Here is a 15372-nt window from a genome sequence, read left to right on the forward strand (position 1 = left end):
TTTTTTTTTTTTTTTTTTCAATTAACATTTTTCCAGCAATGAAATTGATCAAAAGCGACAAATAAGACATTTATAATGTCACAAAAAAAAATTCTATTTCAAACGAACGCTGTTCTTTTTCAACTTTCTGCTCATCTGTGAATCCTGAAAAATCAAATGCATCACGGTTTCCACAAAAATATCGTGCAGCACAACTGTATTCAACACTGATAATAATCAGAAAAGCAGCAAGTCAGCATATCAGAATGATTTCTGAAGAATCACGTGACACTGAAGACTAGAGTAATGATCGGAGCAATAAATTAGTTTAATAGATATTAAATAGGCCTGTCACGATCATGCATTTAGTGCTGACGATTCATTAATTGTCTGTTTTGTTCAATGCAATTACATTGTCAGTCAAATACATATATTTTTTTTTATTAAATTTAATTAATTTGAATATATAATTTTTTCGTATAATCTTTCCTTATGTGATTTACAGCAATAACTGACTGCTGTGATGCTGAAATCTGACTCGCCTCCAGGAAAATGAGACGCAACAGCAACATTTACACAAATGTAAACTGTACAATTATTGTGGATATCTCAAATAACTGCAAAAACCTGACAGGCCTTATATTAAAATAAAAAAACAGTGTTTGAAATTGTAATATTTAACAACATAACTTTTTTTCCCCCTGTGTTTTTGATCAAAGGCAGTCTTGGCGAGCAGAAGAGACTACCAGCCCAAACCTTTGAGCTGTAGTGTGTAATTAATTAAGTGTATTTGGTGAAGCGCAGACCTTCTTCCTGGGCTTGAGGTGCTCCCTCCACTCCTTCAGCTGCTGGTTGTGCTGCTCGTCCACAGCCTTCAGACGCTGCGTCTCGTTTTCTATCAGCAGGTGACACTTCTCATTCTGCAGGAGACCAGCACACAGTGACACACTGATACAGACACAGCTTTTCTCTACGGTTTGAGACGACGTGTTTGACAGAGGCTTCTGAATTTGAAAGGGAATTTGAAAATATTGATGCATGTTGAGTGGTGTGATGTATATTGTATTGATAGATATTTATGTTTATACTGGTATGTGCCTGTTATGTGCTGTTCACTTTCTAAAGATATACTGTATGATCATTTGTAAACATTGGAAGCAAACAGCAAACGTATTTCCCCTAGTGGAAACATTCGGTACTGCGGCCAAACAAAATTCTCATTTTTTTTGTGATATCAACCTCAAATTTGGAACACAACGTTGTTAGATTTATGGCTTTGATTTTCTAGCAGGTTTAGAGTAAAACATGTTTTAGAAAATAAGTACTTCATATATGTGACCGTGGAGCACAAAACCAGTCATAAGGGTCTTTTTTTTTTAAATTGAGATTTATACATCATCTGAAAGCTGATTAAAAAATCAGATTTTCATTAATGTATGGTTTATTAGGATATGGCAATATTTGGCCGAATCTGAGGGTGCAAGAAAAATCTAAATATTGAGAAAATCATCTTTAAAGTTGTTCAAATGAAGTTCTTAGCAATGCATATTACTAATCAAAAATTAAGTTTTTATATTTATGGTAGGAAATTTACAAAATATCTTCATGGAACATGATCTTTACTTAATATCCTAATAATTTTTGGCATAAAAGAAAAATCAATAATTTTGACCCATACAACGTATTGTTGGCTATTGCTACAGATAAACCCGTGCGACTTACGACTGGTTTTGTGGTCCAGCATCACATTTGTTTACGTATTTCCTGTTAAAACAAGATGATTATTTATTTAACCTGATGGTTTGACAATATTGTGTCATATGTTCTGTTTCCTCAGAACTGTTTGACATCAAAAGCTCATTCCAGCCCAACACCATATTATCCTCACCAGCTCCGTCAAGCCCAGGTAAATGATCTTAATTTGAATTGTCCTAAATCTAATCCTAAAAGCAGCATTCTCCTTGCTTCCTTCCACATAAAAAAGTACTATGCCGGTACCATGGTATAGGGATTGTGTTTGAGGGTAATACCATGGTAAATGTCCAAAAACATTGGTAATGTTTAAGGTTATCACATTTTATATTGCAAGGACATTGGTTCAATTCTCAAGGAATGCATTAACTGATAAAAAATTATTTCTTGAATGCAGTGGAAGCTGCTTTGAATAAAAGCATTTGCAAATGCATCAATACATACAGTGCCGTGAAAAGGTTTTTGCCCCCTTCCTGTTTTTTTATTTTTTGCATATTTGTCACACTTAAAAGATTCAGATCATTAAACAAATTTTAATATTACACAAAGATAATGCAAGTAAATACATAATGCAGTTTATAAATTATGGTTTCATTTATTAAGAGAAAAAAGCTGTCCAAACATACCTGACCCTACGTGAAAAATCAATTGCCCCCTGCTGTTAAATCATGAAAGAACTGTGATTAACCGCATTATTTTAGAAAGCTGAGTTAAATTTCACTAGCCACACCCAGGCCTGATTGAATCAAGAAATCACTTAAATAGAGCCTGTCTGACAAAGTGAAGCATGCTTAAAGAGCAGCACATCATGCTGCGATCTAAAGAAATTCAACCCTCACTTGCCTCAATTAAAGTCAGTGTTCATCATTCAACAATAAGAAAGAGACTGGGCAAAAACAGCATCCATGAGAGAGTTCCAAGGCAAAAGCCATTGCTGACCAAAAAGAACACAAAGGCTTGTCTCACATTTGCCAAAAAATATCTTGTTTATCCCCAAGACTTTTGGGCAAATATTCTGTGGACTGATGCGACAAAAGGTTGAACTTTTTGGAAGGTGTGTGTCCCGTTACATTTGGCGTAAAACCAACACAGCATTTCATAAAATCAACATCATATCAACAGTCAAACGTGGTTGTGATGTCTGGGGCTGCTTTGCAGCTTCAGGACCTGGACAACTTGCAGTAATTGATGGAACCATGAATTCTGCTCTCTATCAGAAAATCCTGAAGGAGAATATCCGGCCATCACTTTGTGACCTCAAGCTCAAGCGCACTTGGGTTCTGCAGCAGGACAATGATCCCAAACACACCAGCAAGTCCACCTCTGAATGGCTCAAGAAAAACAAAATTAAGGTTTTGGAGTGGCCAAGTCAAAGTTCGGACTTAAATCCAATTGAGATGCTGTAGCATGACCTTAAACAGTACATTCATGATCGAAAACCCTCCAATGTGGCTGAATTAAAACAATTCTGCAAAGAAGAGTGGGCCAAAATTCCTCCAAATCGATGTGAAAGACTCATTGCCAGTTATCGCAAATGCTTGATTGCAGTTGTTGCTGCCAAGGGTAGCACAACCAGTTATTAGATTTAAGGGGCAATTACTTTTTCACGTAGGGCCAGGCAGGTTTGGACAGCTTTTTTTCCTTAATAAATGAAATCATAATTTCAAAACTGCATTTTGTATTTACTCGGGGTATCTTTGTGTAATATAAAAATTAGTTTGATCTGAATCATTCAAGTGTGACAAATATGCAAAAAATAAACAGGAAGGGGGCAAAAACTTTTTCACAGCACTGTATATCTTTTTTAACATGCTTGCAAATATTTTTATAGACAAAGGTTTTTAGTTTCATTTGCCCCAGGTCTCTTTGCTGTGTTCTTCCTTATATTCTGTGTTGCATAAATGAAAGGATTTGTTCGCTGCAGGCAAAAAGGACTGAGATCAGGCCAATTAGATAGTCATGCAGTGCTGTTGCAAAGCTACTGATACGAATGAAAATCTTTACAGCCCACCTACAGACACTTAAACAACACAGTTAAACATAGGAACTAAAACATGTATGCAGTAACTAGTGCACTTCCTGAATGGGTTTTCCTCCATTCCCATGAATGGATTGATTTTGAAACGGTGATTTTTTTTTTCTTCCATGGAACATGAAAAGTCCAATACATGAATACTGACTACAAAAAGACATCAAAGTACCCTTAAAGTAGTCTATATGCCTCATCTTCAAAAGCCAAAGTTGAAGTTATTATTCACAAGTTTTCCATAATCCAAAAAGAAACATGAGCTGTCCCTTTAATAACAGTGATTTCATTTTAATTTTCTCATTTCAGATCCCAAGCGGTCACAAGTCAAAAGACACAGTGAGTTGACATTTTTCACATCTTACTTCCCTAAAGGGTTTTTTTTTCTGTTACTCGGCGGTTGTCTTTAGAGAACCTGACAGCAGCACATACCGAAACCTCTGGCACGTGGATGTCTTGAAGCTGCTTTAGATTCCTTCTGTTTCTCATCTAACGACATTCACACAGTCTCATATTTCCACAGACCCTCGTGGGACGCACCTGTGGGAGTTCATCCGAGACATTCTCCTGAACCCTGAGCGCAACCCCGGCCTGATCAAATGGGAGGATCACTCCGAGGGGGTTTTCCGCTTCCTTAAGTCGGAAGCTGTGGCTCAGCTTTGGGGCAAGAAGAAAAATAACAGTAGTATGACCTACGAGAAACTCAGTCGAGCGATGAGGTAACATCTTCCCTGGAGTTTAGCAACTTTTTAAAGGACTCTGATCAATATTCTGAGCTTCTCACATGCTTCTTTCTCTCCAAAGGTATTATTATAAACGAGAGATCCTGGAACGGGTGGATGGACGTAGACTTGTCTATAAGTTCGGCCGAAACGCTCGAGGCTGGAGAATTAAATATAATAATAATAATAACTATCAAATAATAATATAAAACATTACATTTATTTATTTATTTATGCAAATGTGAACATTTCTTATATTTGATTTGAATATTTGAGTGGCAGATTTCATGTCGTAATTATTTAAGTTTTGAAATTTCAATCGGAAGACACCTGAGAATCCTAGAATAAAATTACATGCAAAAGTTATATTCACTTCAACATTTGTGAGACCGAGCTGAGTAAAGGGCACTTTCTAAAAAGACTCGTCGCAGAAAAGATGAATTTAAACCTGGTTGAACCAGTGGCCAATAATGTCCCGGAGAGTCCGGGAACGCCTCATCCCTTCACACACAGGGACAATGCTGGACGTCAAGCTAGTCTTTTATTTTCCACTTTGTTGCTCGGATGGCAATGATAGCTAATGATTTGCAGCAGCTGTGGCCAAAGATGTTGTCAGTGCTGAGTTATGTTAGATAAGACGAAATGCCAGCGAGTTAATTGTTCCACTGTGCGTGTCACGGCCACAGTGCTGCCACCTCCGGACAATAGATAAACGGCTCCCTGCTGCTCCGAAAGATAAGAGACACTCTCTGGCCTCTCTCTTTGTTTTCCTGTCGGATTTTTCATAGGCAAATCCCTCTCTCAGCTTCCAACTCTTTGCCATCACTTTCTGGAGTATTATGGTTCTTTTCATAAACGTGATTTCACAGAGATTATTTAGATTTTTTTTAATCCTTATCTTTATCCGCACCCACAAAATTTGCCACTGCATGGTTGTGCTATCTCTCCATTCCCTATCTGTAACTAAAGAAAACGGGCTCCTATCACGGAAGGGGACCTGTAAAACAAAACACAGCAACTGCAAATATGGGAATAACTGAAGCGTTGCTGCTGGAGTGAGCAGTGCTTGTCAACAAGTTTATTATGTGTAGATAATCCACTTAAGACAATATAGTTCCTGTAACTGTGAATCCCAAACCTTCGACTGAGGCATTTTGTCACTAATGCTAGTACCAGTGTTTTCAATCCAGAGACCCCTGGGGGTCTGAGAAGGAACGGCGGGGGCTCAGTGGAAAAGACATACTGTAATAAGAATTTTCTTCAAATATTTTCTTTTAAATCAGCATTATTTTTGTATTACTGAAATGCTTATATAGTTGTATTTGTTTATATTTAAATATTTAAAGTTTTCATTTTAATTTTTGTTAAAGTTTTAGTAATCTTTATTCGGTAACCCTTGTGTCCTTGTTAACGTTGCATGTACTTACTATTATAGTAACAATAAATGATGCATAATTACATGCAAGTAACCCTAAGCCCAACCCTAATCCTAACCATATAATAAGTACATACTCAGTACTTAAATATATAATTACACTGTAACAAGAACACCTTAAAATAAAGTGCAACCCTTTATTCATTTATTTTACATATAGCTTTAATAAATATTTTAGTTTTAATTTAAGTATTTCAGTTACCATATATTTTATTTCAAGTACCAAAAATGTTTTTTAATTAAGTTTTAAGTTTTCGTTAACTGCAATAATTCTGATTTGATATCATTATGGTTCATTCTGTTAATTGTTAACTGATGTTTGTTGTTGTTGTTTGTTAACTGTTTATTAATCTAGGTTAAGGTTTTTTATCAATTATAATATAATCATTATATTACAGTTAATGTCAAATTAAACATTTTCTATTGTTCATTTATGATCATTCATAATGCATTATTATCATCCTCAAATGCATTTTTTTAAATATTAATTTATTTTTTAAAAATCATTTATTAAATGTATCAAATATTAATCATTTAAATTAGGTATTAATGCATAGGTATATATTGTTATTTCCCCTAGTATATTTTCTCATAGTGGTGTTGGTGAATAATTTTGGCCTATGAAAGGAGCCTTTGGTTCAAAAAATGTTTGAGAACCCCTGATCTAATACACATGCTGCACATAAAACATAACTTTTCTTCATGAAATCCATGGATGGCACGCTCAAAGGCCGTGGCATGGACAGAAGAGAGGCTGAAGTAGAGCAAATGAGTATGTCTGACAGCGTCTCATCTTTCACACTGTCTGCTGTTAGACTGAGCAGGAAAAATTTAAAAATGAAAGACAGCCAGCTGTTTGGTGCATGTCGCAACACACTGTTCGGCCAAATCACAGGAACGACATGCTAATATATTCAGAGCTGGGCCAAAGGGTTGCACCACATACATCTAATTGTATGCATATAATTGTATCCATGTTGCATACATCTAATTTAATGCATGAATAGACCAACTTTTCAATGCAATAGATTTATTATTATATATAGGCCTACTTAACTACTTTTTTTCTCTTGCTTTAAAGATATTTTTAAGGATATTTTTAAAGGAAAGTGAAACAAAATTCTGATTTAAAATGGTTTTTGCAGTTCATGCACTTGCACAGCTCATCAATTTCACCCTAAATAAGGCCTTTATACGTAGAATGAGATAGCATTAGCATGCTGTTTTACATGTTTAAACGATCCAGTATCTCAAAACACACTGATTATGAACCTATTTGAATGTGCCATGTGCGTTGTACTTCTTACATTATTTAAAGCACCTTGATCATCAGATGCAGCATCCAGAACAGGGAAGAGATGGCAGATAACCACAGGTATAAAGACAGCAGCAACAGACGGGAGTCTATCAGCTGATCTTGGATCAGAGGAGGCTTTGTGGCTTATATTAGTTATCATTCTTGATGTGAACAACCTTCAAGTCAAAATATTACTCACTAGGACTGAATCAACCCCAAATTAGGTTATATAGTTTATAAAAATCAAACGTCTGTTTTTATTTACTCACCCTTATGTCCATGAAATAGAAAATGTGATATATTTAAATTGAAAATGTTGTCATTGGTCCAAACGATGGAATCACGATCGAATCGTTCTTTTGAGTCGGATCTCTTCAGTGAAAAGTTCGATTCGCCAAACTGCTCTGATTCATTGATGTTTTGGACTGATCCGATTCTAGAGTTCGACTCACGATAAAACTATCGTGTCACATGAAATTATGACTTTATATATTATCATGAATATAGCGCGTGAATCATGTGTGCAAGCCACCAGCACACAGGCCACTTTTCTTCATATAGTTTCCCTTTTAAGTTGTTTTAGAGAGAAAGTCATGCATGTTTATAACATGCGAGTGAGTAGATGACGAAATAATTTACAATTTGAGGGAACGACAACTACACGTTTTCACTTTTTTACCACAGTAGCCTATCTTTCAGTTTTTTACTCTTGAAAGAAATCTTTTCGCTGAGTTATACTTTGTTTTGACAGAAAAACAGACACGGGTGACCTGGATACGTAACGCAGCCCTACAGAAAAGTGGTAAGCATCTGTATTTGTTCAGTAAATTCATTCATGTTATAGGCCTATTAATGTCAATATGCTTTTCACCTAGCCTACCTTGTGTACAGTGAAACTATAGGCACAGGCCTACTTCCTGCTCATGTATTATCACTCTTGTTTAATTAATCTATTTTCTATTGTATATTTATTAAAGCTTTTTCAAATAAATGATCACACAACACAAAACACTATGTAGTTTATTCATATGGTCTACATTTTTACTTGACTTTGACAACACATCCCATTCACGTACAGTAGAAACTCATCATATTATTGTAATTGAATTCCTCATGACAAATGATTACACACTAAACAGGTGAAACCTGTGCAGAGAAACTTTAGTTTCCTGTAAAAGTCTCATACCACTGAGAGGGGTTTCCCCTGCATACTAGGCTCAATGGCACTAACCCAGCATGCAAATATTAACAGCAGCACCAGCCCTACTTATTTCCTGGTCCAGAATCTTTGGGAAAATTAAAAAGTGTTTATTATACATAAGCAAAAATAAAAATGACACTACTAAATTGACTAGAGGTATGTCCTCCCATGATATTCAAGGTTTAAAGGCTGATAAAAGTGCAATGTAAATGTGTACCAAACAATAATGTTACTGAAACTATGTCTTGGGTTGGCTGACCAAATGTATTGTATAGTTATTCTTGAGCTAGACACCCAAACAGTGTTTGACGGTAACCATAATACACTTTAAAAACCTTTATTATGTGTGAGTCACAAATGTTTGAGACAATCACACAAAGGTTGAAATTCACACATTGCTGACTTGATACAATAGAACAGACAAACTCAGTCAGCAATTCCACTGAGTCATCAGTAAATGGTGTGAATTTGCACCCATTTGGAGATTTTATGGTACTGTTTAAAAGAAAATAAGTTAATAAGATAGAAAGACGAAGTGTGAAAGTTTTTTCTCTGTTTCTGTTTCTGTCAAATTCAAAAACAGCAAGGTTTTCGTTGCCTCTTTAATGTATAAATTATATTCTGACAGACATTTCAAAGTACAGTTAATGCTGTTGATGTTACATCACAGACAATACAAGGTCATACACAAATAAAAACCCTTTGATAATTAGAGGGATCTTCCTCAAACAACAAAATATGAATGAATCAATCACTCTAAGATGTTGAGCGGTCTTAGTGTAAACAACACTTTAATGTGGAAAGGGGAAGTGGTTTGTTATGGTTAAACCAGATTCATTGGGATATGCCGATGGGAAACATGGCCTTGATTCCCTTCAGTTAGTTTCCTTAACTTACTGGCAATGTTACATAAAAATCAGATTTAGTGCCACGAACTATTTCAGAAATCTTGTCAGTTACATTTAGGTCAACAGAGCTAAGCTGATGTTCCTTTGCAACCACTAGAGGTCAGTGTAGAAACACTGTCATCGATAAGAAAAGCGCACAAGAATCATGACGGATAAAATCTTTGGGATTGTGGAATTTCCCTTTTTTTTAGTTCATGTAAATTTAAAATCAAAAACAAACTTGAAACCATGTTTCTTTGTGATCGGAAAGTACATGTTGTTTCCATTTATTTGCATAAGTACCTGCATCCACAGGGGATACATTTTCAATGTATTGTAATTGTAACCCTCTTCCACAATTCCTTGTAGTTGTGTGTGTGTGTGTGTGTGTGTGTGGAATATGTTAATATATCCCAGCAGGCTTTGCAGGTTAAGGTGCTTTTTAATATGTCTACATTTATCCTCAGAACTGTCCATATATCATCTATTCAATCTATTCATGTCTCAACGAACAAAGACAGTAGATGAGTTGTCGTGATTTATTTGCCATTGTTTTGTTCAACAAAATACTTCCTTAGAATACAAAGTTTTTTATGTAACTGCCTTAAATATAAACGGAAACATGCAGCTGCATTCAAATGAAACAGGAAACTGTTTGTAATATATTTTGTTTTAGCAAATACAGTGAATTGTGTGGTTGTTGGATTTTTTTATTTTTTTTTCAGGTTACACTTTTTTATAGTGTATTTAATATAACCCAAATTTAGCAGCTGTTGTCTTTAAGTCTCATTAAAATCTATTAAATCCTATTTTATTAAAGGGGTCATATGATGCGATTTCATTTTTTCCTTTCTCTTTGGAGTGTTACAAGCTCTTGGTGCATAAAGAAGATCTAGATTTCTTAGACTGATCCTGATGATTCGTGAGCCGGTATCACAGAGGTTCATGCGGTTAAGTGCTCTAATCATGCTTTAGGACAAAACTGATGTGTCACTGATACATACCAAGAGATTATAAATTAATATTATAATTTAATTTATCACTTGCGCATCAATGGATCCTCTGCATTGAATGGGTGCCGTCAGAACGAGAGTCCAAACAGCTGATAAAAACATCACAAATAATTCACACAACTCCAGTCCATCAATTAACATCTTGTTAAGCAAAAAGCTGTGTGTTTGTAATAAACATATACATCAATATGACGTTTTTAACTTCAAACCGTTGCTTCCAGCTAAAATACAAGTTTTCTGTCCATAATATTGGTTTCAAGCACCGTTTACAAGCAAAAAAAAGTCCAAAACATTTTTAACAAATATGTCGGTGGATTCAAGCATTATTATGGATTATAGACTTGTATTTTGACCAGAAGTAATGGTTTCAATTGCCCTCATCAATACAAACATGCAGCTTTTTGCTTCACAAGATGTTAATTGATGGACTCGTGTGAAATATTTGTGATGTTTTTATCAGCTGTTTGGACTCTCATTCTGACGGCACCCATTCACTGCAGAGGATCCATTGGTGAGCAAGTGATGTAAAGCTAAATTTTTCCAAATTCAAACTCTACAACAAATGTAAATATTTGGGTGGACTATTCCTTTGCAGTATCTTTTGTATTCATGCATAAATGTTTGTGTTTCACATTATGTTGTTTTTTCTCTTTTAGAAATCACAGTGTTTTTCATTTACCCCTGGGGAGGAGGAAGACAGAGAGGTAAGCCTTACTCGACATCATAATGCAAGCAGTCAGCAATTCAACCCTGAACAGTGAGCTTTTTAATGCTTTGTCTAGCCATTTTAGATACATTACTTTCAGTATTCATAAATATTCATTAATATTTCAAAACCAAAATCTTCAATTGATTTCCAATAAATATACGAAGCTAGTGTGCTTATATCAGGTGATGTCAAATGAATCCTATTTTATAGCACTGCTATTGAAATGTGTTCTTTCTTTGACTTTATGTGCTTGTATTTTTGGTAGGATGGACATTTGCAAGAGGTATATGGGTAGCTTGATGATTTAGATGTAGCATAGCTTTAGCTAAGAACCCAAAGCCTATTTCTCATTCCTGATTGGCTAATGCTAGATGAATCTAGTATTTTGACTTCACTGTATAACAAAGAAGGTTTAATAGTATCACATGACAGGATCATTCCAAAAATATAAAGAAATACACTTTGGGGTTTTATAAGATGATAGTGTGTTGAGATGGATGGAGAATGTTTAATGGGAATCAATGTGGTTCAGAAACAAGCCAAAAATGATACCTTTATCTGTATGCTGTCTCATTTGAATTGCAATATTTTCCCATTTGAGCACATTGGTGATGTTGAAGCTAGTAGTCAATCAATGTGAGCCTTTAAATGGCCAATGCTAATATCTAGATCAGCGGTTCTCAACTGATGGGTCACGACCCGAAAATGGCTCGCAGGTCTGTACTGGTGGGTTGAGGAAAGCAGAGAAAAATCAATGCTTAATGCAAACTATAAAATGTTAGTCATGAATTCATGCAAAAATAGAAAAGCTTTTAAAAAGGAGCAGAGAAAGCAAGATTTTTATTTGCACTTTTCACTATCATCCCAGTTATTTTTTTAGTGTTAATTTTAGTGTTCAGTTCTGGTCATCCTGTTCCCAAACTGCACTTTTGCTGACCACATTTTTGCTTTTGTCTCTAATATGAACTGACTTGCAGTTTCCTTCGTTGCTGTTTTTGACTCTAGCCTCTTATATAAAGGCTGACGTCTTGTCATTTTAATCATTGTCTTACCACAATATAGCACCTTCTGATGCCAAGGACCCCCAAACATGATGACTGCATTGCAAGGGACCCTCTTTCTCTTTATACTGTATGAGAAAAATGAGCTGGAGTGATATTATGAAGACATGTTTTTGTCGCAACTTGCAATTTAATTAATTTGTACTAAAGGCAAAAGATATCATTATATTTTTATCTGAAATATATTTGTATGAATTCAAAACAATCATTCATAAATATTTATTTATAAAATGTATTTCTATAGCACTTTTACAATAAATTGGTTAAAAAAAATTTTTTTTTTTACAATTTTTTTCTCCTAAATTTTCTGAGGACGCCCGTTTAAAAAACCTGTGATAACACTTTGCTGCTATTTTTGGCGAAATTATAAAGACAATTTTTGTTGCTGTTTTAATTTAATGATAATCATTTCATTTATACTTAAGACAAAATAAATTATTAAAATATTATTTGGAAAATATTTGTATAAATTCTAAATAATTATTAGTACACAATTATTTCTAAAGTGTATTTTTGATAGCATTTTACAATAAAACGGCAGAACCCACTTTGAAAACCCCAACTAAAGACTGTAACTCCATAATGCTGCTATATTTGGTTATCATGGTGTGATGTCACAGATGTGTTTCAAACAGATCTCGTTTGGTTCATTGCTTGACTGGGTTATGTAAGGACGTGTCACACTTGGACTCCAATTTGGTAACTGTAAATTCTACAGTGAGACAGTTGGAGGTCTTGGCAGTGAAACACAGTCAGGGAGAATTTGAGGAGTTGTCAGTCATCCACCCGTGTATATAGCAAGCTGTCTGCTCTAACAATAATGAATGATCCCTCTCAGAAACTCCAGGTGTCTATTTCTACAACACCCAATGTGATTCATACCTTGGGAAGAGCGGAGAATAAATGGACATAATGTTGTTATGCTGCTACTCTAGCATAAACAGGTCTCAAGTATGTTTCGTCTTAAGTATGATCGTTTTTAACCACATTGAATCACATGAAAATAACACCCATGAGATTCTCTCATGTAGCCTGTAACAGTGTTTCTCAATTGGTGGGTTTCTTAATAGGTCAGTTTTGATAGGGTCACAGGCGTGTAATTGTTATGTATTTTTGTAATTTATGTATTTATATGTACTGTATTTTTAAATATATGTTATATATTTGTATTTATTTTAAAATCTTTTTATATCTCTTTATGTGTTTTAGATTTAAAATCTAAAATATGAACTACTCTTCAAATGGTAGTCAGTCAAGTTTTTTTTTTTGAAAGGAAGAAATTAATACTTTTATTCAACAAGGATGCATTGAACTGACCAAATGTCACAGTAAATGCATTTATAATTTTACAAAAGATTTCTACTTTAAATAAATGCTGTTCTTTTGAACTTTCTATTCATCAAAGAATCCTGAAAAAAAAATGTATTTCAAATAAAAAATAAAAATGTTTACAAAAATATTAAGCAGCACAACTGTTTTCAATATTAATAATACTAAGATATGTTTCTTGAGCATTAAATCAGGATATTAGAGTGATTTCTGAAGGTCTGAATGGCTCTGCCATCACAGAAGTGAATGACAATTTAAAATATATTAAAATAGACAACGTTTACTTTAAATTGCAATAACATTTCACCATTTTGCAGATTTTACTATATTTTTGATCACATAAATGCAGCCTTGGTGAGCATAAGAGACTTCTTTCAAAATCATTAAAAATTGTACTAATGTAATTTTTCAGTACTTATATTTTTTTAATTATGTTATGTATTTATATTATAATTTTTACATTTTTATTTCATTTTTTAATTAAAAATGTTCAAGTCTTTTTTAAGTAGTAAAAATCTAAAGTAAACAAATAGTAAACAAAAGCGTTGGTACGCAAATTGTTAAATCTGGATTTTGAAGCAAAACCAGTTGAGAACCGCTGGCCCATAAGGTGATGGTGGAGAGTTGGTTGCTGCCGTTAACTGTAACTCTGTTAACTCTCTCTCATCTCTCAGCATCTGGGCGAGTTAGTGCTGGGCTTCCTGGAGAGAGACCTCCAGCCGTCCTGTCAGCTGGCCTGCCTGGAAACCATCCGCATCCTGTCCCGTGACACTTTAAATTGCAATAACATTTCACCATTTTGCAGATTTTACTATATTTTTGATCACATAAATGCAGCCTTGATGAGCATAAGAGACTTCTTTCAAAATCATAAAAAATTGTACTAATGTAATTTTTCAGTACTTATATATTTTTTAATTATGTTATGTATTTATATTATAATTTTTACATTTTTATTTCATTTTTTAATTAAAAATGTTCAAGTCTTTTTTAAGTAGTAAAAATCTAAAGTAAACAAATAGTAAACAAAAGCGTTGGTACGCAAATTGTTAAATCTGGATTTTGAAGCAAAACCAGTTGAGAACCGCTGGCCCATAAGGTGATGGTGGAGAGTTGGTTGCTGCCGTTAACTGTAACTCTGTTAACTCTCTCTCATCTCTCAGCATCTGGGCGAGTTAGTGCTGGGCTTCCTGGAGAGAGACCTCCAGCCGTCCTGTCAGCTGGCCTGCCTGGAAACCATCCGCATCCTGTCCCGTGACAAGAAGAGCCTGGTTCCCTTTGCCACCCGCCACGCCATGCAGATCCTGATCCGACATGCTGGCCTCGGTCAGGGTGAGGGCTTCACGCCCGAGATCCCGGACCTGGAAGTGATCGTGGAGGCCCTGAAGTGCTTGTGCAACATCGTGTTCAACAGCGAGGCGGCTCAGGAGGCGGGGGCGGAGCTCCAGCTGATCGTGGGATTGGCCGAGAGGCTGAAACAGTGCCGCGAGCCGCAGTGGAACCACTACGTGCGATTCTTCGACCTGCGCCTCACGTTCCTGATCACCGCCCTGCGTGTGGACGTAAGAGCCCAGCTGGCCCGCGAGCTGCGGGGGGTTAGTCTGCTGTCCGAGGCTCTGGATGCCACGCTCGGCCTCTGCTGGCCCGACACGTACGAGGTGGCGCGTGCAGACTTTGACGGCTGCTCAGAGCTACCCCCGCTGGGGAGACAGGAGACGGAGCGAGCCATGGAGATCCTGAAGATCCTCTTTAACGTCACCTTTGATTCCAACCGCCACAAGGTGGACGAGGTGAGACCGTGCCGCCACATTTAATTGTGTCAAGCAATGTTTTGCAGTCAAACAGTGACAGTGCTGTTGTTTCCTGAATTTTAGTCCCCTGATTATATGTGGGAATATCATTTTTGGCCAAGTTCAATTGGTGAATCTCACGAAACCTGTAAAGAATGTGTGTGTGTATAT

At 35.7% G+C, this 15372-nt stretch overlaps 2 protein-coding genes across 2 annotated transcripts in view; both read left to right on the plus strand.

Annotated features, from left to right (window-relative positions):
• LOC107714030 (ETS homologous factor-like) overlaps window positions 1-4640 on the plus strand; it is a gene marked incomplete at its 3' end in the record, with an annotated part of 18083 nt that extends 13443 nt beyond the window's left edge. Inside the window, exons 6-9 of the mRNA XM_016519716.1 lie at window positions 1817-1885; window positions 4067-4096; window positions 4281-4476; window positions 4562-4640. Of these exons, the coding sequence (XP_016375202.1) occupies window positions 1817-1885; window positions 4067-4096; window positions 4281-4476; window positions 4562-4640 (374 nt within the window). The remainder of the gene's footprint in view (window positions 1-1816; window positions 1886-4066; window positions 4097-4280; window positions 4477-4561) is intronic.
• Window positions 4641-10972: 6332 nt separating this feature from the next.
• The window catches only part of LOC107714029 (synembryn-A), a 10848-nt gene continuing 6448 nt past the window's right edge, over window positions 10973-15372 (plus strand). Inside the window, exons 1-4 of the mRNA XM_016519715.1 lie at window positions 10973-11016; window positions 11287-11304; window positions 14086-14159; window positions 14649-15201. Of these exons, the coding sequence (XP_016375201.1) occupies window positions 14707-15201 (495 nt within the window). The 5' untranslated portion in view covers window positions 10973-11016; window positions 11287-11304; window positions 14086-14159; window positions 14649-14706. The remainder of the gene's footprint in view (window positions 11017-11286; window positions 11305-14085; window positions 14160-14648; window positions 15202-15372) is intronic.

Source organism: Sinocyclocheilus rhinocerous, unplaced genomic scaffold (genome assembly GCF_001515625.1).
Source record: "Sinocyclocheilus rhinocerous isolate Xijiao unplaced genomic scaffold, SAMN03320098_v1.1 scaffold568, whole genome shotgun sequence".
In the NCBI taxonomy this organism is placed as follows: domain Eukaryota; kingdom Metazoa; phylum Chordata; class Actinopteri; order Cypriniformes; family Cyprinidae; genus Sinocyclocheilus; species Sinocyclocheilus rhinocerous.